The sequence below is a fragment of the Panthera leo genome, chromosome B1 (assembly GCF_018350215.1).
Source record: "Panthera leo isolate Ple1 chromosome B1, P.leo_Ple1_pat1.1, whole genome shotgun sequence".
NCBI lineage: Eukaryota > Metazoa > Chordata > Mammalia > Carnivora > Felidae > Panthera > Panthera leo.
This window is the reverse complement of record NC_056682.1, coordinates 135,559,775-135,584,291: the sequence shown is the minus strand read 5'-3', so window position 1 is coordinate 135,584,291 and position 24,517 is coordinate 135,559,775. Positions and strand designations below refer to the sequence as shown.

Here is a 24,517-nt window from a genome sequence, read left to right as displayed (position 1 = left end):
TGCTGGTCATATTCATTTTATTCTTTTTTTTTTTGTATCTGGCATATCTTCACTGTTCAATAAATATTTTTTGATTGTCCATTTTTCTGAAATTGCCTCAATCTCATCTTTATGGGCTTTTTAATGCCTTTTTTCTCCTTTACTTCTCCTGACTCGTTTAGAAATCTCATTCATTTTCTTTTTGAATATATTTCTCTCCAGTCTTTTGGGTAATTGGATCTCCCTAACTACCTGGGAACTCTTTGATATACTAGACAACAGGATGTACACATCTTTGTATGGACAGCACTAGGTGCAGTGCTATGTACATAAATGCTGACCAGTAGTAGTAATTAAACATAACTATAGGGGTGCCTGGATGGCTCAGTCTGTTAAGTGTCCGACTTTGGCTTGGGTCCTGATCTCACTGTTCATGGTTTCGAGCCCCCTGTCAGGCTCTTTACAGAGAAGAGCCTGGAGCCTGCTTCAGGTTCTTTGTCTCCCTTACTCTATGCCTCTTTCCTACTCATGCTCTGTCTCTCTCAAAAATAAACATTAAACGTGGCTACAATGAACAAATCAGGAGACTAGATGCTGGCGAGGATGTGGAGAAACGGGAACCCTCTTGCACTGTTGGTGGGAATGCAAACTGGTGCAGCCGCTCTAGAAAACAGTGTGGAGGTTCCTCAAAAAATTAAAAATAGATCTACCCTATGACCCAGCAATAGCACTGCTGGGAATTTACCCAAGGGATACAGGAGTGCTGATGCATAGGGGCACTTGTACCCCAATGTGTATAGCAGCACTTTCAACAATAGCCAAATTATGGAAAGAGCCTAAATGTCCATCAACTGATGAATGGATAAAGAAATTGTGGTTTAAATACACAATGGAATACTACGTGGCAATGAGAAAGAATGAAATATGGCCTTTTGTAGCAACGTGGATGGAACTGGAGAGTGTTATGCTAAGTGAAATAAGTCATACAGAGAAAGACAGATACCATATGTTTTTGCTCTTGTGTGCATCCTGAGAAACTTAACAGAAGACCATGGGGGAGGGGAAGAAAAAAAAAAAAGGTTAGAGAGGGAGGGAGCCAAAACATAAGAGACTCAAACTGAGAACAAACTGAGGGTTGATGGGGGGTGGGAGGGAGGAGAGGGTGGGTGATGGGTATTGAGGAGGGCACCTGTTGGGATTGTTGTATGGAAACCAATTTGACAATAAATTTCATATTTAAAAAAAATAAAAATAAATTAAAAAAAAAAAACATTAAAAACAAAATTCAAAACAAAACAAAAAGCAGGCTCCAGGCTCCAGGCTGTCAGCACAGAGCCCGATGTGGGGCTCAAACCCATGAACCATGCCCCAAGAAATACTATTTTTAATTGGAGATGTAACCATTCAGATATTGTTTATTAATTAGGAAAAAAAAGTAAAACTATGTATCCAAATGGACAAAGTTATTCTTTCCATAGGTTTATTGAAATATAGGATAATGTATTTTTTATTAAATTTTTTAAAACGTTTTTATTTATTTTTGAGAGAGTGCAAGCAGGGGAGGGGCAGAGAGAGAGGGAGACACAGAATCTGAAGCAGGTTTCAGGCTCTGAGCTGTCAGTACAGAGCCCAATGAGGAGCTCGAACCCACAAACTGTGAGATCATGACTTGAGCCAAAGTTGGATGCTTAACTAACTGAGCCACCCCAGGCACCCCAGTATAATGTATTTTTACACATTTAAGCATAAAACATACACATAGCTTTATGGTTGTGTATGAAAAAATAAATCTATGTGTTTCTTTTTCAGATTGTTCTTTAAAAATAATATTCCTTAGATATTCTAGGAAAATATACCCTCACCAAATTCAGAAAATTATATTATCTTAATGTATCTTAAGAGTCAGACAATTATAGCCTTTATTAAAGCACCATAAAAAGCTGCATGTTACTGGTGATTTAACAGTGAAATTGGACCAGGTAAAAGTGAGTTACTAAGACTGTCCTAGATAAAAATCACCATTAGGAAAATATCGAATAATTCTGTTAGTGATTTTGTTTGAAGAAATGCTTAAGGGTGAATGGTGTTATATGATCTCAAAAATGAGAAAACCATACATGTAAGAGTGGTATTTGTGAGGCAATAATTCACAGTTAATAATGTTGAGAAGTTCCCACGGTTGTGCTGGGAGAGTCAGAGGGGTCCGTTTGGACAGAAGTAGAGCTTCCAGAAACATCTGTCTTGTCTCTGCTCAGCTCTTACCCCATTAGCCTCTACACCACGTCCAATTTACATTTGCCTCTAACTGTGAACCAATAGCATAAAACAGCACAGAAATTGCATTGTTACTTGAGCCACAAAATAAGTCTACCTGTTAGAGAATAAAATCTTAAAAGCAATAATAATTACTAAAGAGGTTCTTTATGCTACTGGTGATTTCAAAGCCATGAATTTCATGTTTTAATCTGTACCTCCTCCCAGTTTCTTTCTTTGTCTCAAGAAAGTGACCTAGGGCTTTTAGTTGTGCTTCCATTTGAAAATGTTCCCATGTTTATCTTGCAGTTCAGTCAGTCACATTAACTCCATAGGTGACACATAGGAGGTGAGATAGGATCTGGGAGCCAGTATGTATTTTCTTCCTTTGTCATTTTCCTTTACACTGACATTTCGAATTAGCTTTCAAAAAATAGCTAAAGGAAGCTGCTGGTTGATTATTTACTCTGGTCAGTGTAGTATCCACCTTGGTTGCTCTAGTAGGTAGAATGGCCTTGGTAAATATAACTTAGATATATGAAAGCTAGTGTTTATTTCATATGGGATAGATTACCTGACAATTCGTTTTCTATCTTGGGGAACTCACAGTAAGGATATCGTAGAATAGAATGCATGGATGGCTACTTAACTGAAGTTAAACTTAATTTATGTATTTGCAATATCTACTTCTGTAAAGGAATATTTCTCTTTAGAAGTTTACTGATATCTTAGGCAAAAAGTGCTTCCCGTTGCCTCTCCTTATTTTGTATATGATTATTTCACTGAATTAGGTATAATTTTTATTTAGTAAAATGTTATTGTAATAAATTTGTGGGATATAAACATAAACCCAAACACATTTGCTGCTTGTAAATCTTTAAATTATTAAGAATATTATGGGGGCGCCTGGGTGGCTCAGTCGGTTAAGCAGCTGACTTCGGCTCAGGTCATGATCTTGCACTCCGTGAGTTTGAGCCCCACGTCGGGCTCTGTGCTGACAGCTCAGAGCCTGGAGCCTGTTTCAGATTCTGTGTCTCCCTCTCTCTCTGACCCTCCCCCATTCATGCTCTGTCTCTCTCTGTCTCAAAAATAAATAAATGTTAAAAAAAAAAACAAAACAATATGTTTTACTACAGTTATAATATGGTTCCGAGAAGTTTCAATTCATTCTTAACCTGAATCTTACTAATAAGGATTTATGGAGCCACATGGCTCTTCAGAGTCTATAGGATCTGAGGGTTTAACTGTTCTGTAGCCCTGTGATTTTCAGACAGTTAATAAAGTCCTTTGTGCATTTTTCTTCATACATAAAATGAAGATAATAATAGATACTTACCATCATAGGGATGTTAGAAGCATTAAATGAGGTAATATTTGTAAAATGCTTAAATGAGAGCCTGAAACATAATAAGTGTTCAGTAGATGTTAGCTGCCATATAATTAGTATCAATTTTTGGTCTTATGTAGAGATTAAAACATTCTGTACATACACCTGATGGACTGATAAAGCAAGTAAGTTTTTTTTTCATAATAATACTTTGTGGTTTTTTAATATAGTTGACACACAATATTATATTAGTTTCAGGTGTACAACAAAGTGATTTGATAAGTTTATACCCTATGCTATGCTCACCATAAGTATAGCTACCATTTGTCACCATACAATGCTATTACAATATCACTGACTATATTTCTTATGCTGTGCCTTTTATTCCTGTGACTTACTCATGCCATGAGTGGAAGCCTATATCTCCCACCCACCTTCACACACTTTGCCCATTCTCCCACCACCTTCCTTCTATTAACTGTCAATTTATTTTCTGTATTTGTAGGTCAGATTCTGGGTTTTTGCTTATTTACTCATTTGTTGTTGTTAGATTCCACATATGAATATAATTATATGGCATTTGCCTTCCTCTGACTTATTTCACTTACCATAATACTCTAGGTCTGTCCATGTTGTTGCAGTGGGAAGAGCTCATCCTTTTTATGGCCAAGTAATATTCCTGTGTGTGTGTGTGTGTGTGTGTGTGTGTGTGTGTGTGTGTGTTGTGTGTACACACACGTATATAGCCACATTGCCACATATTCCTAACCTGTCTATTGATGGACACTTACGTTCCTTCCATGTCTTGGCTATTGTAAATAATGCTGCCATAAACATAGGGTGCATGTATCTTTTCAAATTAGTGTCTTTGTTTTCTTTGGGTAAATACCCATTAGTGGAATTTTTGATTCATGTGGTATTCCTATTTTTAATTTTTTGAGGAACCTTCATACTGTTTTAGACAGTGGCTGTAACAATTTACACTCCCATCAACAGTGTATGAGGGTTTCTTTTTCTCCATATCCTTGCCAGTGCTTGTTATTTCTTGTCTTTTTAATTTGAGCCATTCTAATGGGTATGAGGCGATAGCTTGTTGTGGTTTTGATTTGCATTTCCCCGATTTTAGTCATGTTGAGCACTTTTTCAGTGTGTTGGAAAAATGTCTGTTCAGGTCCTGAATTTTCTTAATTGGATTGTTTGTGTTCTTTTGGTGTTGAGTTGTAGAAGTTCTTTATACATTTTGGATACTAACCCTTTATTGGATAAATCATTTGCAAATATCTTTTCCCATTCAGTAGGTCTCCTTTTATATTGCTGATGGTTTCCTTTGCTGTACAAAAGCTTTTTATTTGGTAGTCCCAGTAGTTTACTTTTGCTTTTGTTTCCCTTGCCTTAGGAGACACATCTAGAAAAATATTGCTATGGCTGATGTCAGAGAAGTTACTGCCTGTGCTTTCTTCTAGGATTTTTATGATTTCAGGTCTCACATTTAGGTCTTAAATCCATTTTGAGTTTATTTTTTTGTATGGTGTTAAGAAATGGTCTAGTTTCTTTTGTATGTTTGCATGTCCAGTTTTTCCCAGATCTGTTTATTGAAGAAACTATCTTTTTCCCATTTTATATGTTTGCTTCCTTTGTCATAGATTAATTGACCATATAATCAGGAATTTATTTCTGGTGTCCCTATTCTGTTCCATTGATCTGTGTGTCTGTTTTTGTGTCAGTACTATACCGTTTTGATTACTGCAGCTTTGTATAGTATATCTTGAAACCTGGGAGTATGATACCTCCAGCCTTTTTTTTTTTCCCCTCAAGATTACTTTGGCTATTTGGGGTCTTTTGAGGTTCCATACAAATTTTAGTATTATTTGTTCCAGTTCTGCGAAGAATGCTTGGTATTTTGGTATTTTGTTAGGAATTGCATTGAATCTGTAGATTGATTGGGGTAATATGGACATTTTAACAATATGAATTATTATGATCCATGAGCATGGAATATCTTTACATTTGTTTGTGTTATCTTCAATTATTTTCATCAGCGGTTATAATTTTCAGAGTACAGGTCTTTCACTTCTTTTGTTAAATTTATTTCTAGGTATTTTCTTCTTTCTGGTGCAACTGTAAAATGGTCTTGTTTTCTTAATTTCTTTTTCTGCTACTTCATTATTAGTGGGTAGAAACACTATTGATTTCTAGGCATTAATTTAATATCCTGTAACTTTACTGAATTCATTTATTACTTCTGGTAGTATTTGGGTGGGGTCTTTAGGATCTCCTGTATATAGTATCATGTCTTGATCCCCGTTTAACCTCTTAACAAATATGGATGCCTCTTCTTTCTTTTTCTTGTCTGATTGCTGTGGCTTGGACTTCCAGTACCATGTTGAATAAAAGTGGGGAGCATGGACATCCTTGTCTTGTTTGTAATCTTAGAGGAAAAACTCACAGTTTTTCACATTGAGTGTGATGTTAGCTGTAGGGTGTGTGGGTGTGTGTGTGTGTGTACACATACATACTCTAACCCTACTTTGTTGAGACTTTATCATTAATGGATGTTGGGTTTTGTCAAATGCTTTGCAACTATTGAGATGATCATATGATTCTTGTCCTTCATTTTATTGATGGTGGTGTATATCTTGTTGGTTGATGAGTTAATATTGAACCATCCTTGCATTTCTGTAATAAATTCCCCTTGATCCTGGTGAATCTTTATAATGTATTGTTGTTGTATGTGGTTTGCTAATGTTTTATTGGGGATTTTTGCATCTGTGTTCAGGAATGTTGGCCTGTAGTTTTTGGTTTTTTTGTGTGATGTCTTTGTCTGATTTTTGTGTCAGGGTAATGCTGGCTTTGTAGAATATATTTGGACATTTTTCTTCTATTTTTTGAAATAGTTTGAGGAGAATAGGTATTAAATGTTTTCTGAATGTGAGTCTGTCTAGTCCAGAACTTTAATTTTTTGGTAGTTTTTTACTAGTGATTCAATTTCTTATAATCAGTTTCTTTAGATTTTCTATTCCTGTTTAGTTTTAGAAGATTGTGTATTTCTAGAAATTTATCCATTTCATCTATCCATTTCTTCTAGATTGTCTTATTCGTTGGCATATAATTTTTCGTAGTATTCTCTTATAATCCTTTGTGTTTCTCTAGTTTTAGCTGTTACTCCTCTCTTGTTTCTGATTGTATGTATTTGGGTCTTTTCTCTTTTTTTTATGAGTGTGGCTAAGGATGTATCTTAATTTTGTTTATTTTTCAAAGAACCAGTTCTTGGTTTCACTGACTTTTTTTCCTACTGTGGTTTTTAGTCTCTATGTCATTTATTTCTGCTCTGCTCTTTATTGTTTCCTTTTTTCCTACTCACCTTGGGCTTTGCTTGTTCTTCTTCTAGTTCCTTTAGGTGAAGGTTAGGTTATTTATTTGAGCTTTCTTCTTTCTCGAGGTAGCTCCTTATCACTATGTATTTTCCTCTTAGAACTACTTTCACTGTGTTCCAAACATTTTGGATCATTGTGTTTTCATTTTCATTTGTCTCCATGTATTTTTTTTTTAATTTCTTCTTTGATTTCCTTTGGCCCATTAGTTGTTAGGATCATATTGTTTAGCCTCCATATGTTTGTGTTGTTTCCATTTTTTCCTTGTGATTTACTTCTAGTTTCATACCATTGTGATAGGAAAAGATACATGGTCTCAGTCTTCTTAAATTTATTGAGGTTTGTTTTCTGGCCTAATATGTGCTCTATTCTGGAGAGGTTCCAAGTGCACTTAAAAAGAATGTGTATTCTGTTGTTTTTAGATGGAATGCTCTGTATGTATCTCTTATGTTTATCTGGTCCCATGTGTCGTTCAAAGGCACTGTTTCCTTTGTTGATTTTCTGCCTGGATGATCTACCCATTGATGTAACTGGTGTGTTAAAGTCCTTCAATATTATTGAATTACCATCAATTTTTCCCTTTGTGTCCATTAATATTTGCTTTAGGTGCTCCAGTGTTAGGTGTATAGATGTTTATAATTGGTATATCCTCATGTTGGATTGACCCCTTTATCATTATATAATGTCCTTCTCTGTCTCTTGTTACATTCTTTGTTTTAAAGTCTACTTTGTTTGATATAAGTATTGCTATGCTGGCTTTTTTTTTCCCCACTTATGTTTGCATGGTAGATGTTTTCCCATCTCTTCCCTTTCAGTCTGTATGTGTCTTTACTTTTTTTTTTTTATGTTTATTTATTTTGAGAGAGAATGAGTGGGGGAGAAGCAGACAGAGAGGGAGAGAGAGTCCCAAGCAGGCTCTGCACTGTCAGCACAGACTCTGACATGGATCTTGATCCTACAAACCAGAAGATCATGACCTGAGCCTAAATCAAGAGTCGGATGCTTAAATGACTGAGCTACCCAGGCACCTCCCCCATATGTATCTTTAGATCTGAGGTGAATCGCTTGTAAGCAGCACACAGATGGGCCTCTTTTCTTTATACATTCTGTCATCCTATGTCTTTTGATTGGAACATTTAGGCCATTTACATTTAAAGTAATTGTTGATAGATATTGCCATTTTATTACTTGTTTTCTGGCTGTTTTTGTATCTCTTCTCTATTCCTTCTTGCTCTCCTTCTTTGTGATTGATAAGTTTCAATAGTCTTATGTTTGACTTTCTTTCTCTTTGTTTACTGTGTCGATTACAGATCTTAGGTTTGTGGTTATCATGAGACTCATATATAACATCCTAAGTAGCAGTCTACATTAATTTAATGGTCATTTAAGTTCAAACACATTCTTTTAAAAAAAAAACAACAGAAAAATAAACAAACACCTTTTCTTTTCCTTTTTTTACTCCCCCCGCCATGTATTATATGTATGTGATCATATTTTACATCTTTTTATTCATAATTTTCTTATGTTTACTTATGGCAATTTCTTTTCTACTTAAGGAGGCCCCTTTAATACTTCTTGTAAGACTCTTTTATCTTCTGTTTGGGAAACTCTTTATTTTTTCTTTAAATTTAAATGATATACTTGCCAGATAGAGTATTCTTGGTTGTATGATTTTTTCCTTTCAGCACGTTGAATATGTCATGCCACTCCCTTCTGGCCTGCAAAGTTCCTGCTGAAAAATCAGCTGATAGCCTTATAGGTTTTCCCTTGGAGGTTTCTCTCTATGCAGATAACTTTTATTCAGCTGAAATTCAAGATCTGTTTTTTCATGTTCACATATTTGCAAGAGACTAATTCTCTTAATGCAGGGGATGTTTATTGAATTTATGTCATGGAATATAGTAGGCATTTTGGAGAATACAAGATCATTTCACTCAAGAAACTTTTATTTAAAATGCTTATTATAAGGGGCACCTGGATGGCTCAGTAGGTTATGTGTCGGACTCCTGATCTCAGCTCAGGTATTGAGCTCAGGGCCTTCATTTAGTTCAAGCCCCACATTGGGCTCCAAACTGGACGTGAAACCTACCTAAAAAAAAAAATTAAAAAAAATAAAAAAAATAAAATGCTTAATATGAGTAGGAGAGGGTGACCTATGAGTAAGTGCTAAACTATATCTAGAGGTGGTTCAGAAAATTGGCTTATGTGAGCTCAGTGAATCTTACATTTTGTAACAAATTGCACAAGCGCATGTGTTTTGTTCTTGAACAGGTTTCTGCATGTTTGTGCTGAGCTTGGTGAAGAAACATTATCGTCTGCAGTTTTATATGGTCTGTATTAACTATTATTCTGTAGTCACTGTGTATAATAAAAACACTCACCTTTAATTTTTTTTTTCTGTAGTGAGTAGATCTAATCTGCTAGTTGGTGTTTTGCCTAATGTGGGGGCATTTCAGTTTTGGTTGACTATTAAATACAAAAGGTTTAAGTTGTAAAGTTTTTGAAGGTTTAAAAATTTTAACTGTTTTCAAAGTTTCCCAAACTCTTTCTTTGAATATTTTCAAAGGCTATAAAATGAAAATCAAATATTTGAAGCATGTTCATAGTCTCCTGAACAGTTAGTAAGGAAAACACATACCATGTTTTTCTAGAGAAAGTATCTATGTTTATTTGTTGTTAGCCTGAGCATAAAGAGAACAGAACATATATTTTCTTGGTAGTTGTGGTTAGTCACACAGTTGATTGCATAATTCTTTTTGCCCTAAGGTTTTTTTTTTGCACTGTATCATTGAAGTATGTTCAGTGTTTAATGAAATTTATCACTGTGCATTATGAACTTATTTTCTTAAAAGCTGGCTAATTATAAGATTATAAAATGCAAAATATAGTATTTAAATCTGTGAATTTATGTGTTAGGCTTATTTTGGATTTGTATATATTTCCTATTCTTTATGCTTTGCTTTTCTCCATTAAGACATTCTATTGAGCATCTTCACTGGGAAACTAGAATTTCTTACATTTCTAATTTCTGGGGATCTTGAGAGGAGATTAAAATTCTCCATAAGAATCTAGAAATCATCAAGACAAGTTAGAAATAATAGAATGTGCTATGAAAATATAAATGGTGCCTACTGAAAAAAATTAAATATACATTTTGAAGAAACCAGATAAAGAAATAAGATAAAAAGAATTGGATCTTTTATACAGATAAAAAACAAAACAAAACAACTAATATATTATTTGCCAAAATGGGAAATAAGTTATGAATAAATCAAAATATTAAGAATTATGAACATTTTATAAATTCTAATCAAAATTGTAAGACAAACATATAGAAACATTAGTTTTTTTCATTCATATTGTCCTCATACTGATGATGCTAAAAATTACTAAAGTGACATCTCTCAGGCTAGATGGACTTGATGAGACACACAAGTCTTTGAAAATCTGAAATCAAATACTGTCATTGAATAGTGCTGTGAAGACCAGTTTTCGAGAATGAAGAGCTGGCACTTAAGGGTAATTGGTCCCTGCTGGTTTGAGTTATTTGAAGTCAGAAATAACTCCTAATGGGAAAAAGCTACCATAGTGAATTCTGAAAGAAAAATCATTTTCAGCATTTTTAATAACTGCAGAATGCCAAGGAAAATGTTTCTCTCTCAATTCTGAAACAACCACCATAACTTTCTCATTATCATTTTTAACTAATGACTCAAGATTATTGTATATTTTGTATATGTTTTTAAATTTAGTAGTGTATCAATACTGTTAGCTTTCTATTTGTGTATGAATTAAGATTACTTTGTTAAATGTCTTCATGGTTTTAAGGTTCCAGTAGGCACCAAAATGAATATAATTTACTAACAGCATTTATTCTGTATGACCCTACCTTTTAAAATTTGACTGAAAGTCATGCTAGAAACTTGTGTTTCAAAATTGCTGTTGCTCCAGGGCTGCACTGATGAGTTGTGTTCACTAATTGTTTTGTTCTTGGGCTATTAACAGTTCGCATGGACTCATGTCACTTTACTGATAACAGTTACCCAGTCACATCTTGTCATCCAAAATCTGTTTGAAGGCATGATATGGTAAGGGGACAGTGTTATGCTGCTTTGTATTTATATCCTAGCCTTTTTAAAGCTCTTTCACATTGGACAGTATCTTTCAGATTTCTACTAAAATGTACTCTCTGTTGTTGCTCTATTTCATTAAAATGTCTTCCTGAGTTTTGCTTACCATTTGACATCTGAAGACAAATGCTTTGTTAACAACTTGAAAACCCTTCTTATTCGGGTTCCAAATAAAATGCAGGAAGTCTTCCTAAAAGCTCCCACAAATTAACATTTTCGGGTGTTACTGCACCTTAGTGTGCCTTTTTACAAAGCACACATAGACTTTAAAAAGAGTATATTATTTTTGTGGAATGCAAAAAGTACATGAACGTTTGCTTGTCAGCAAACAGAATGCTGGCAATGTATTTTCTCTGGGTGAAAGTTGGGTAGGTTTTACTCTGCCTTTACACAGGAGTATGTGTCCAGATTTCAGATGGAGTTACTTGCTACATAGCAGTGCCTTGCAGATTCAGAAAGCATTTTTGTTTAAAATTATGAAAGTTATTAGTTAAAAATCAGAGTGGAGAAAAACTTACGCTTTAAGAAATCTGACCATATTTTCCCTGCATTCTTTTAAGTCCATTAATTAAAATCTTTTACAGTTGATAGGTTTTGTCAAGATAAAACCCTTCACAGCTCTGTGTTTTAATTTGTTTATACTGAGGTGTGTGTATAAAGATTGTCTTCCGTATGCAGACTTTTAATTGATGGGGAGCAGTTACTGAAATTAGTAGGTTCCGTACAATTAGTAGGGTTTCATGTAACTATAGGCTAAGATAGAATTGAAATTGATAATTATTCCTGAAAAAGAATTTTTATTAAGAGCTTGGTATAAATTTATGAAGATTATACTGTGTCTAAACAGATGACTTATTTCCATTTTGAAAGACTGCTTTTTAAATTCTTTGTTCTATTTATAACTTGTTCCTCATAAAAGTAAAATTTAAAAGTCTATAGCTATAGAAATGGATTGCTTAATATTAAAATTAAATTGATTATTTAATATTTTCCTTAGCAATATTCTCCTGGTATGTTAGTTTATTTATAGATTTTGCTCTGCTGAATTGCTTAATGGGAAAATTTACTTGATACTTATTGTTTCTACTAATGTTTTGGCAAGTGTTATGTTCTGGATGAGGCTGCAATATAATCCAAAGGGCTATTGCATTGGTTCAATATGAGTCATAAACCTATATAAATGTTTGCCACTTAATCATATGGACTTTTTTCTGATTTTTTTTAAGGTTCCTTGTTCCAATATCAAGTGTTATTTGCAATGACATAACTGCTTACCTTTTTGGATTTTTTTTTGGGAGGACTCCATTAATTAAGGTAATGGAACAACATCACAAGCAAGCCATTACCATAACCTTAAAGATTAGCCACTGGAGAAGATCTCCAACAATTTGGTGCTGTTGCACATTTTTATTTCTGAGGTGCTTTGATTTTCCTTAGCTGTGTTTAACAGCCATAGTGTAGAGGCAGTGAGCCATGTTTCCCAGTGATTCCATGTGGATTCTTAGATAACCTGTTAGCTCCTCAGTAAGGACCTGACTCCATCATTTGTCCTCTGTCTTGTGAAGAAGGCTCATTTCATCTTTCTGCTGGTTTCTTTCTGTTAGCTATAGTGCAATTCTTCTTGATTCCCCAGCAACCCTACAAACAAGCCTTTCCTAGACTCTGCTCTCCCCTGTCACTGTCTTCTCTATCACCTCCTTTACCAAATTTTTTTTAAAAGTGTACACTTCATCACCTTCCCATAGTCCTGTCCACTTGTAAGACTTTTACACCCAAGCTTATTTTGAAAAAATTTGAGGCCCTACAATAAAATACTGATAATGCATGTAATAAGGAAAGGTTAAGATAAGGGAAAGGAAAATACATGTGAAAAGACCATGTTGTTTTGCCTTAGATTTGGTTCTGCTTACATTCAGTGGAGGCAAAGAAAGAAATGAATTAATGAATTATACAGTGCTCATTTTGGGGAAGAAAGAAACAAACTGATTCCTCATGGAAAAATAGACCTTTTACTAGAACTGATTACCTTTAAACAAACTTTTCATGTTGGGGCTTTAGATAGGGTTCTCCCCATTCATGTATTGTCCAAAGTCTTTAATAATATCCCCACGAATATTTTGGTTGGCTATTTTGATGTTACTGTATGAAGGCAGTTTGGAGGGACTGGGACAATTGTGCAGATACAAAACCTGTTTGTTAAGAATGATACAAGAGTAGCTTAAGTGTTCCCAGAGGAACACATGGATGTGCCTGTCCTTTAAAAGTCTTCCATAAGTTCTTCCCCATGTAAGAGTCCAGCAGCATACAGCATCAGGCTGAGCTATAGGGAGGGATACAGCAAGCAAGGTATATATATATATTTTTAAAAGTTTCTAAAGCTGCTGTAGCATCAGGGCAAGTGATTAAATATTCACTTCTGTACCAGATAAGTTTTTGGCTTAGAAAGCCTTCAGAGAGGCTGTTATGGTTGTAGAGGAGTCTTACTGTTTGATTTTGGACACAGATTTCTAGTGAATTTACCAGGCTGGATTAGTTGTATGATATACCCATATGTGATTAAGCAAGTTAACCCCTAAATCAGTTTTATATAGGTCAATTTAATTTGAGAAGTCATCTTTAAAATAATCAACAGGCACTTTTGAATTTGAGTCAACTACTTCATGACAGTAATACTGAATCATCCTAGGAAATTGTCTCTGTGGCAGAATTGTTATCAGATTTGTCAAGAAACCATTTCTGTCAACACTTTGGCTTTGGGTTTTATGAACATCATTAGGACAAAAGGTCTATAAAGAGATCATGTAGATTAGCCTGTCACCTGTTTCTGTCTGCAGAAACTTCTGTCTGATATTTATTTGGCTTCTGTCCCCACCCATCCACTGAAAGAGTCATCACAGAGGCCATCAGTGATCTCCCCATACATCAGTCCTTATCATATAGGGCACCTCAGGCAGTTAGAGCTGTGCACTCCCAAATCTTTTCCTCCTGCCCCTGCATCACTGATTTCCAAACTTTCCTCCAGATTTCTCTGCCTGAATGCCCCATTGACTGAGAAACAATAGCCGGAATCTGAAACAGTATCTATTATTAGAAGCACAACATGTTCCTTTCTTCATGGAGACAGACATAGATTGTGACCCAAGGGAGAAGGATATGTGAATACTTGTGGAGCAAATACTGTATCTGGAGTGTTTTGCCATTTCAGGAAGAGGTCTGTTGAATGCATGGCATTTTTGAGAATATATGAAAATCTCATGTGCTGCAATGTCTGTGTTTTGTTATACTCATTCTTCTATTTTTTGTCAGTAGTAGGTCAATACAGACCATATGTACTTGGAATGACTATATCTCACCCTTATTGCAAGAACCACCCTATTGTGGGGGTTTATATAAGCATAAAAGTCATGGGACGATGATTTCAATATAGAGTTCATAGTTCTTTGGGAGAGAAAAAAATAAATTGAGGTTATTTATACAGAAACATATATTCACAGTTTGAGGGTCTAAAATGTGTTAGATATTACTAGAGAAATTTGTACAAATAAATCGGGATCATGGAATGAAAGAAAAAGGTTTCCAAAGCCATTCCATCAAGAAAAAAGTACGGAGAGATGTATAAGGTATTGTGGGAATTCACTGAAAACAATTTGCCATATGTATTTGTGTGTTTTGTGAGTGTAGTAACTTTTTAATTTTATTTGGCCTTTTTTAGTTGTCTCCTAAAAAGACTTGGGAAGGATTCATTGGCGGTTTCTTTTCCACAGTCGTGTTTGGATTCATTGTGAGTTTTACTGAGATGTTTATTTTATTTATATTTTGAAAATGGTGGCAAATTTATCAATCTATTTTGAACCTAAAAAAATTGAACCACAAAATGCTAATAATGTATTTATTGAAACCCATTAAACAGAGCCAATTCTGTACTCCAGTAGTTCTCATCATGGCCTCATATCAGAATTACCTGGGGAGAGGGGTGCCTGAGTGACTCCATTGGTTAAGTGTTCAACTCTTGATTTCAGCTCAGGTCATGATCTCAGGGTTTTGAGATCAAGCCCTACAATAGGCTCCCTGTTGGGTGTAGAGCCTGCTTAAGATTCTCTCTCTCTCTCCCTCTACCCACACCCTCCCTCTTAAGTAAATAAGTAGGGGCGCCTGGGTGACTCAGTCAGTTAAGCGTCCAACTTAGCTCAGGTCATAATCTTGTAGTTCATGAGTTTGAGCCTTGTGTTGGGCTCTTTGGTGACAGCTCAGAGTCTGGAGCCTGCTTCGGATTCTGTGTCTCCCTCTCTCTGCCCCTCTCCTGCTCATGCTCTGTCACTCTCTCTCAAAAATAAACAAACATTAAAAAAAAAAAACTTTAAAAATATGTAAATACATACATACATACATCTTAAAAAAAAAAAAAAAGAAAAATAGAATTGTCTGCGTTGCTTATACAAAATATATGTCCCAGCCCTATCCCGTCAGTGGACTCCCTGTTAATTCTGACGTACAGCTAGATTTGAGACCCGCTGTTGTGCTGTTGTGTTTGGCAGTTTCTAACAGCTGTTCTGCCTTATGGGGGACACAGGGACACAGGTGCTGGGACAAGTGGTGGCTTTGAGAAAAGCAGAGAATATAAACGATGTTGAAGAACTCTGTCTCCTTAATGCATGCTGGCTAATTGATTTAGTGGGGGTGTTTACTGCTATAAACCCAACTTGCAGGAAAAGTTTGATAAAAATAATTGACATTTACTTTTAGCCATGCATAATAGATATTAACATTTTAATAATTAGTGTACAATTATGGAATTTATGTTTGTATTAAAAGAGGTCTCATGAGAATTAATAAAGATACAGTAAAATGGCTGGATAGAAGTATGCAAAAAAAATAACTGGTTGGAAGTTTAATTTTTAAAGAGTCTAGTCCCTGATAGTTCTAGAATATATTCTGTAGCCAGATGTGGAATAACTGGTAACAACATGGAGCTTTGAGAGGGAGCAAAATACAAATAAGTGGAAATGTGCCAGGTTCCTGGATGGGAATACTACCATAATTGCCCTGTTTAATTCGTAAGTTTAGTTGATTCTCAAGAAAGTGGCAATAGAATTGAGTAAAATTATTCTGATGTTTATGTGGTAGAATACTGATGAGATAATAATTGATAAATAGAACAATGAAAAGAGATCCAGGCTTGTCCAATGTTTTTACATCACAAAGCAGGTATAATTAGAATATTAAGTTAAATAATACTATAAGAATGTGGTATTAGTATCATTAAAGACTTATTTAGAAATACTACAAGAATAGCCATATCATTAGAAGAAAATAAAGAGCTACTCTATAAGAATATAATGCATGACAAAGTAACAAGGAAGGAAATTACATATATTTTTTAATAAATGATTTTGAGTAAACTGGTTGGAATGGTTGGATTAAATCCATTCCTAGTGTCATATTTGTACATTTGTTAACCATTCTTCAGCAATATAATGGGGCAAATGGCTGCAGAATAAGAGGGTAACTGTTGTCTGGCAATTTAAATTTATAATGAAATATTTTATGTATCTTCTCCCATGGCTGAGGATAGCTAGTTTTAAAAATTGTAGTGATATGGCTATAAGAATACTTCAGTAATAGTTTCCTGGGTTGGTTAAAAACAATGGTGTTTTCACTTATTAGTAATTTTGAATAACCAGTTGTTTATTGTTGAAATTAATGTAACCATAATTTATGCAATAAACTTCAGTCCTGTACTCTCTCATCCCTTTATAATTGTTAGCTTCTGCTAACATTCATTATGTGTACTTTAAAAAAGTAAAACCTTGCTGTAATACAGCAGTTTTCTTTTTCTCTCTTTCCCCTTCCTTCTTTTTGTTGTCATACAAAGATTGTAAGATCACTGATTTCCAAAACCTTTTTCTTTTCTTTCTTTCTTTCTTCCTTTCATTCTGTCTCTCTCCCTCTCTCTCCCCTTCCTCCCTCCTTCCCTTCCTTTCCCTTCCTTCCTTCCTTCCTTCCTTCCTTCCTTCCTTCCTTCCTTCCTTCACGGAAAGAGGCAGAGGGAAAGAGAGAATCTTAAGCAAGGCTCCATGCTCAGCACAGAGCCCAATGCTGGGCTCTGGGATCGTGACCTGAGATGAAATCAAGAGTCAGATGCTCAACTGACTGAGCCCCTCAGGCGCCCGGAAAACCTTTTTGCTTTCTAGTGGCTTTTCAGAGTCTTTTATTGGGTCATTTATGACCATCTGACTTTTAAAATACATAGCAAAATGTGAATGCAAAGAAATTTTGGCATTCTGTCTCTGGTCTTTCTGACACATTATGATAGTTAAGAAATATGATAGATGGACAGATTTTTTTCATTCAATGTTTCATGGACTCCTGCTTTGTTATTCAGGCTGCCTACATGTTATCCAAATATCAGTACTTCGTCTGCCCAGTGGAATACCGAAGTGATGTAAACTCCTTCGTTACAGAATGTGAACCCTCAGAACTTTTCCAGCTTCAGAGTTATTCACTTCCTCCCTTTCTAAAGGTGGTGTTGAGACAGGTAAGATAAACATAGTTAAGGATCCTGCATCCCAAAGTTTAAGGTTCATTTAAAAATAGGACTAAACTTTTTCCAAGAAATCAATTTGTACAGAATTTTAAATTGAATGATACAGAAGTGGTATCACTGTCTACTTAGCATCAATAATATTTTCTATTCCCTTGTGACTTCCCTTTCTCAAACATAAAATGAATATTACTATCACAAACCAGTTGTCTCTTAGGAATTTACTTGATAGTTTGATTACTGATGGTAATTTATCTTGTATTTTTTTGAAAATATTTTTCAGTATTTCTTAGATTTCTACCAATCAAATGGTTTACAGTGAGCTTCCCTTGTAACTGGTATGAATTGACTCAATTTAAAGCGTAATTAAAATTCAGCAGCTCAAATTCCCTTCATTTTTAGGGGACCTGTACTATACAGAAAGCAGCTACTTCTAAGAAATCAGTTTACCTTCAAAAAGCACACTGTTGGCATTTAAAAGCAATACTGACATCTCTCACTGAAGGATGTTGACAAGCTGTCTGGTAGAACCCTGCTGATCCATGCCATCAGGACTGGTGGTTGGTTGGTTGGTTAAAGTGGGGATGAAACAGTTGGGTGTGTACTGTGTACCTGTGTGTATCTGAAATATTTTTAACTAAAATCCACAATTTTGAGGAGCAGATTAACCAGTAAATTATTTCTCTCCTTGAGTGTTCAATGCACGGATTCCAAGAATTGTTTTCAGTGTCCAAGCCATCTGTTATCTGCTGTAAAACTTTTTGACACTACTGATCTTTGCTTTGGGGTAAGGCCTTCACTTTGAGAATGGGTCCAGAGATTGGTGGTCTAAAGAATCTTTCTTAAACCACAGTACTTATGCACTGTCTACAACTTGTAGTTTCAGTTTCTTTAAAATGGAGCAAGAAGCAAGCATTTACAAAATAATTAGACTGTTGAATTCTTCTCAATTTTTGTTATCTCGTCTCTGAATCTTTTATAACTGTCTTGCTGATGCTCAATTTGGTGGTCTTTTTGAAAGCAGGTTTGAGACAAAGACCAAATTTCCTTTTATTTTGTCATACAAAATTAAAGTGAAATAAAATACAGAATTAAAATATATAATTACAAAGTTCTACTGGTAAGAAACAAATTCAGAAATCAACTCAACCGATTCTTAGTAAGCCTACAGCTCAAGTGTTGTAGAAGTTTCTAGATAAACTAGAGTATCCTATCGACTGCAAGAGTTGAGTGTTCCAAGTGCTGCCAGTATGCCTACGGAGGGAATGGAGAGTGCTGGCTACGTAGAGAATGGTATTGAGAGCGTGCAAAATATTTTTCTCCCACGATCCTGAAAGTTTGTGAAGTTAACAAAAATGTGGCAAATGGTTTGACTTAGTATTTATATCATGGTTCTTAGTTTAGGTGGCATGCTCAAATACAATTTTATTGCAGTTAAACCCTTTCCCCCTTTTTTTCTGTTTAGGAAACAGTGAGCTTGTATCCTTTCCAGATACACAGCATTGCTCTTTCAACATTTGCGTCATTGATTGGCCCTTTTGGAGGCTTCTTTGCCAGTGGATTCAAAAGAGCTTTCAAAATCAAGGTATGTGTTTAGAATCTTTGTTACATTATTAGAGAATTAGAGAATGTAATATAGTTGTAATTTGGTTTTCCCTTGGTCTCTCACATTTAGCCTCTGGGCAAAAACTTTTACATTCTAGTTGTTTCGGCCTCATAGAAATGCTTCCTGGCTGATTTTGGTGTATTCTATCTCATTAAATTTTGGTCAGGTCAGGTTAATACATTTTATTTTTAAGTTTTTTTTTAAGTTTATTTATTTTGCGAGAGAGAGCAAGCACGAGCAGGGGAAGGGCAGAGAGAAGAGAAGAGAATCCCAAACACACAGGCCCTGCACTGTCAGCATGGAGCCCAATGTGGGATTCAAAGTCACAAACTGCGAGATCGTGACCTGAACCAAAACCAAGAGTTGGATGCTTAGCCGGCTGAGCCACCAGATGCCCCGTGTTAATACATTTTAAAATGTCATGTCCACCTCATTTATAGAATGGCATGTGTCACTTAATGTTGGGACTTCAAGTGCTCATGCAAGAATCCAGCTATGAATTGTCTGAGGTTTAGTGTTATGCCATAGTCTCCCTTAAAGACACAAGCAGGAGAGCCTTTGCATATGACCATTCATTCTACTAGCTGTGGGCTCAGTAAACTCTGTGTGTAAATGGAGAAATCATACATGTATTAATCATATTGCAGCTACTGAACTCTGAACTCTGCCACTATAGTGCAAAAGCCCTATGGGCAATATGTCAATGAATGGTTATGACTGGGTTTTAATAAGACTTTATTTACAAAAACAGGCAGTGGGCTAGACTTGACCTGTGGGACATAGTTTGCAGATCCCTGTTCCAGATACTTAAAGTTATCCCTATGTTTTGTTTAATTTAGGTTCTCATAAAGTGACGTATGTTTGCCCTGTTATCTCAGCTGTCCTCACATGCCTTCCCTAAGAGTGGATGTTGTGCCATTAGGAGTCAGAGTGGCTACTGAAGGTGGGGTGAACAGGGCAGGCCTCTCTGGAGGAGGTAGCATGTGAGCAGGGGTCTGACAAAAGAAGAAGGATGAGTCCTGTAAAGAAATCTAAGGAAGAGTGTTCCAGAAAGTACAAAGGAGACAAGGAGCTTAGACTGAAAGGGAGCAAGAATAGTGTGGCTATGGTAGAGAGTAAGTGATCAGAATGCATAATTGATAAGGCCAGATCCCACAGGGCACATAAGCCAGGGAAATAAAAAAAAAAAAACAAAAACTCAGTGAACACTTGCAGTGGGGAAGATACTATGTTAGGTGGAAAGCAGTATGCAGAAGTGCATAAGATGTCTCTGTTCTCAAGATGCTCACCGCCTTCTAGGGGAGATAACACACGTCCACAGGGAACCACAATAACAGCTGTGCGTGAAGACTGTCCTGTAAAGCCTGCAAACAGCAGAATGGAGTTGAGTTAATATGGCTGTTTTGTGCATTGGTTAGTAGGGAAGAGAAGGAAGGAGATGTGTTGGCAAGAAGTAACCAAAGAATTTTTCAATAATTGTTTTAGATAGAGAAATATTGCATTTAGAATGATACTTTCTTCAGCAGTCTCTAATTCAGGGTTTCTTGTTGAATGATGATACTATTTTGCATGTCTGAAATGAAGGTATAACAACTGTTTAGATGTTTTTTGGTTGCCTGAGTAAACTAGAAGGGTGATCCATCATTTCTATATCCTCAGCACTCAGACATGTGGCTATGTCTGTACAGAGCCCATTGGAGAGATGTACTAACCATTCCCTCAGTTTGGCCATTTAATGGACTAACGTGTCCCATGTGATCTATTTTGATTTTCTTTTTACCCTAAAACTTAAAAAAATATATATATATATATATTATAATAGCAAAATATTTCAGAGTAAAAACTATTAAACATGAGTTAGAACCAGTTGTAAATCTGTCAACACTAGAATAGCTCCTTAAATAACTTCTGGTTAAACAGGAAAAGAGACTAGAACAGTATTAGATTAGTAATAGATGATAGCGCTTTTTATTTAGAAAAAGCTGTATTAGCTAAAAAAAGTGCTGGATTTAATTAATATTTAATTAGTGTTACTTGTATGTTGCTAGTCAATTTGGTAATCATTCCAACATCGGTGCGTATTTGAAAGATGTGATTTTAAGTTTTTAGACATGTTACAGTAAGTTTGTATTAAGTGGAAAAATCCTGTAGTATTTTCCTGAGAGCCCGTGGTCCCAAAGAGACATTTCCAGGTAGGAGTTTTATAGCAGGTGGTTTTTTTTTTTTTTTAATGTTTATTTATTTTTGAGAGAGAGAGTGAGACAGAGCATGAGGAGGGGAGGGCCAGAGAGAGAGGGAGACACAGAATCTGAAGCAGTCTCTAGGCTCTGAGCTGTCAGCACAGAGCCTGATGTGGGGCTAGAACTCACAGACTGTGAGATCATGACCTGAGCTGAAGTCGAACGCTTAACCCACTGAGCCACCCAGGCGCCCCGATAGCAGGTGATTTTTGAAAATTTACTCATATGTTTGTTTCTGAAGGATTTTGCAAACACCATTCCTGGACATGGCGGAATAATGGACAGATTTGATTGTCAGTATTTGATGGCAACTTTTGTGCATGTGTACATCACAAGTTTTATAAGGTACTTTTCGATTTTTAAAAAATGTTTTATTAGATGATTTGAGTTCTCATTCCCATAGGCATTAGTTTGAGTTGCTTTTTCTGTCAGTGGTAATATGTAATATCAAAGGGGAATGGTGGCCCATGGAGCTGTCACATCTTACTGCCCTGAGAAGTATGGTTAAATTAAAATTATGTTACATATATTTGAACAACTTAAACAATAGTGTATGTCATGGTCTTTAATAGGACCAAGATAAGATCTAGTTAATGTGGATAATACTGGATTGAAATATTAGAAAATTTAATTTCTCATTTTCTGTGGTATTACAATGGTGTTACATTTTCTTTTCAATTAGTGAATACTAATTAAAAAGGAGGAGGACATAATAATTCATCCAGTCCCCCAGTTATTGCTTGAGTGCCTCTGATGCATTGGGGATTATTCTAGGATGTATCACAAAGAGAACAAAACAAAGTTCCTGACCTCAGAGCTTTTATTCTTACTGGGGAGTTGGAGGGAGAAGTGAAAGATAAACAACTAAACACAGCATTTTAGGTGGTTCTAAGTGTGATGGAGAAAAGTAGAGCGGGCTGAGGATGATGGTTGTGGGGGTGGAGATGTGGGTGAGTGGGAGGGTATTGCTGTTTTATAAAGGGTGGCTTATTCTTGTTAAACCTAAGGTTTTGGATCTGCCCTAAAATGCCAGCTTGGGGTGTGAAAGCAAACCACAGCAACCACACATTAACTTTATTTTCCATGGTCTCTACTAAGTGCCTGACCACAGAACACATGTATTTCCTTCATAGAGTATCTGGAGTGAAACTCATATTTGTAGATCCTTAAATACACATTTTAAATATATACCCTGAGCAGTGTAGGAGTTTTTGTATTAATCTTTATTTTTCTTGAGCAGTCTTGTTAGGAGTTTACTACATTGATCTTTCAAAGAATCAAATTCTGGCTTTGTTAACTTCCTATTTCATTGATGTCCACTCACATCGTTCATTCCTTCATCTTTCTTTAGATTCAATTTGCTATTGCTTTTTGAACTTCATGAGATAAAGCTTATTGATTTTCAGTCTTCTTGCCTAATAGAGTCATCTAATACTGTAAATTCCCTCTTAAGTACTGCCTTATTCTCATAGTATATGCTATATTTGTATTTTCATTATCAGTTACAAAAATTTCCTGATTTCCACTAGGATATCTTCTTTGACATGTGCTTTATTTAGAAAGGTGTTGATTACTTTCCATGCAAATGGAGATTTCCTCATTCTCCTTCCTTTATTGACTTTTGCCTTAATTCCATTGTGGTCAGAAAACATACTCTTTATTTTTTCCTTCTTTTGGTGGAGGCTTGTTTTATGCCGCAGCATACCATCTATGCAGGGATGTGTTCATGTGCACATGCAACAAGTGTGCGTTCCACAGTTTGGGGACATAGGGTAGGTAGTATGTGCCAGTTAGGTGAAGTTTAGCTACATCTTCTGTACTGATTTTTGGGGTTTGTTTTTTCCATCTCATCATTCTGTGAGGAAGAGAGCTTGGTCAGAATCTCCCACTGTGATTGTAAATTTACCTATTTCTGTCCTGTCAGTTTATGCTTTATGTATTTTGATGTTGTCTTAGGTATATACACATGTAGGACTGTCCTGTGTCCCTAATGAATCGCTCCTAAGGTCATTATATAACATCCATCTTTATATACTACTTGCTTAAAGCCTATTTTGTTGGATCCTAGAAGAGCTGCATCAGCCTTCATTTGGTTAGTGTTTATATAGGGTTTCTTTGTCTAGGGTTTTATTTTTAGCGTTCCTTTATCCCTATATTTAAAGTGTGTTTCTCTTCTAACAAACATATAGCTTGATTTGTTTTCTTATAACCGAGATGACAGCCTTTGTCTTTTTAATTGGAATATTTAATCCATTTATATGATTTATTTACTGATATCTTTGAGTATTAGTATTTAATGCTCAAATCCTTAGAACTCTATTTTCAGATGGTAGCAGCTTTTAGGGCATTAACTCAAACTTTTTTTTTTAACCTGCTATTCTCTCCATAGAGAAGAGTCATGCTGAGCCATGTTGTCTACCATTTGAAAGCAAATATTTAGACTATTAGAAATACAGGGCAAGTGCCAGGATGCATCTAGCTGGGAGCACCTGCTGACATAATTTTGCATTTAGCTGAACTTGCTAGAATACCCTTCCTTTTCTCTGTGGGTCCCTACTCTGGGTTTGTTATGAAGTTGCTGAATCTTTTGAAGAGATGTAAGACAAGCTGTGCCCTGACTTGAGTGGACAGTGGCTGTGAGAGACATATGGCCACATTTTTGGCAAACGAGCCACGTGCATGAAGGTAACCCATGGGATGGCTGATCTACAACATCGTGCAGTTTTTTTAATCAAAGATTTTTGTTGTGTTATCCCTGCATAGCAGACATTTCTTTGCTGCTGGGTTTCCTATTTCCTGTAATTCCATTTGAACTGATAGTCCTTACATGGGTAACTAAATTTATGATTTACAGTATTTCTCAGAATTCGGTGCCATTCTCCATTATCATTTATGTCTTGCTTTTTCCCATTGGATTTTACTAATCTCTCTTTACAAAAAGTAAACCATACTCTCCTTTACTGATTCAAATAGACTGTAGAAATTGCAAAGAACAATACATATACATTAAATTCTGAATCAGTTCATTCTGAATTTGAGAGAATGACACTTGAGAAGATCACACAGGTAT

General features: G+C 35.7%; 1 protein-coding gene across 1 annotated transcript in view; it reads left to right on the top strand.

Moving 5' to 3' along the window:
• The window catches only part of CDS1 (CDP-diacylglycerol synthase 1), a 70,471-nt gene that overhangs the window by 42,030 nt on the left and 3,924 nt on the right, over positions 1-24,517 (top strand). Inside the window, exons 6-12 of the mRNA XM_042936008.1 lie at positions 9,202-9,260; positions 10,936-11,018; positions 12,287-12,374; positions 14,773-14,841; positions 17,443-17,595; positions 19,067-19,186; positions 21,689-21,792. Coding sequence (XP_042791942.1) covers positions 9,202-9,260; positions 10,936-11,018; positions 12,287-12,374; positions 14,773-14,841; positions 17,443-17,595; positions 19,067-19,186; positions 21,689-21,792 — 676 coding nt within the window. The remainder of the gene's footprint in view (positions 1-9,201; positions 9,261-10,935; positions 11,019-12,286; positions 12,375-14,772; positions 14,842-17,442; positions 17,596-19,066; positions 19,187-21,688; positions 21,793-24,517) is intronic.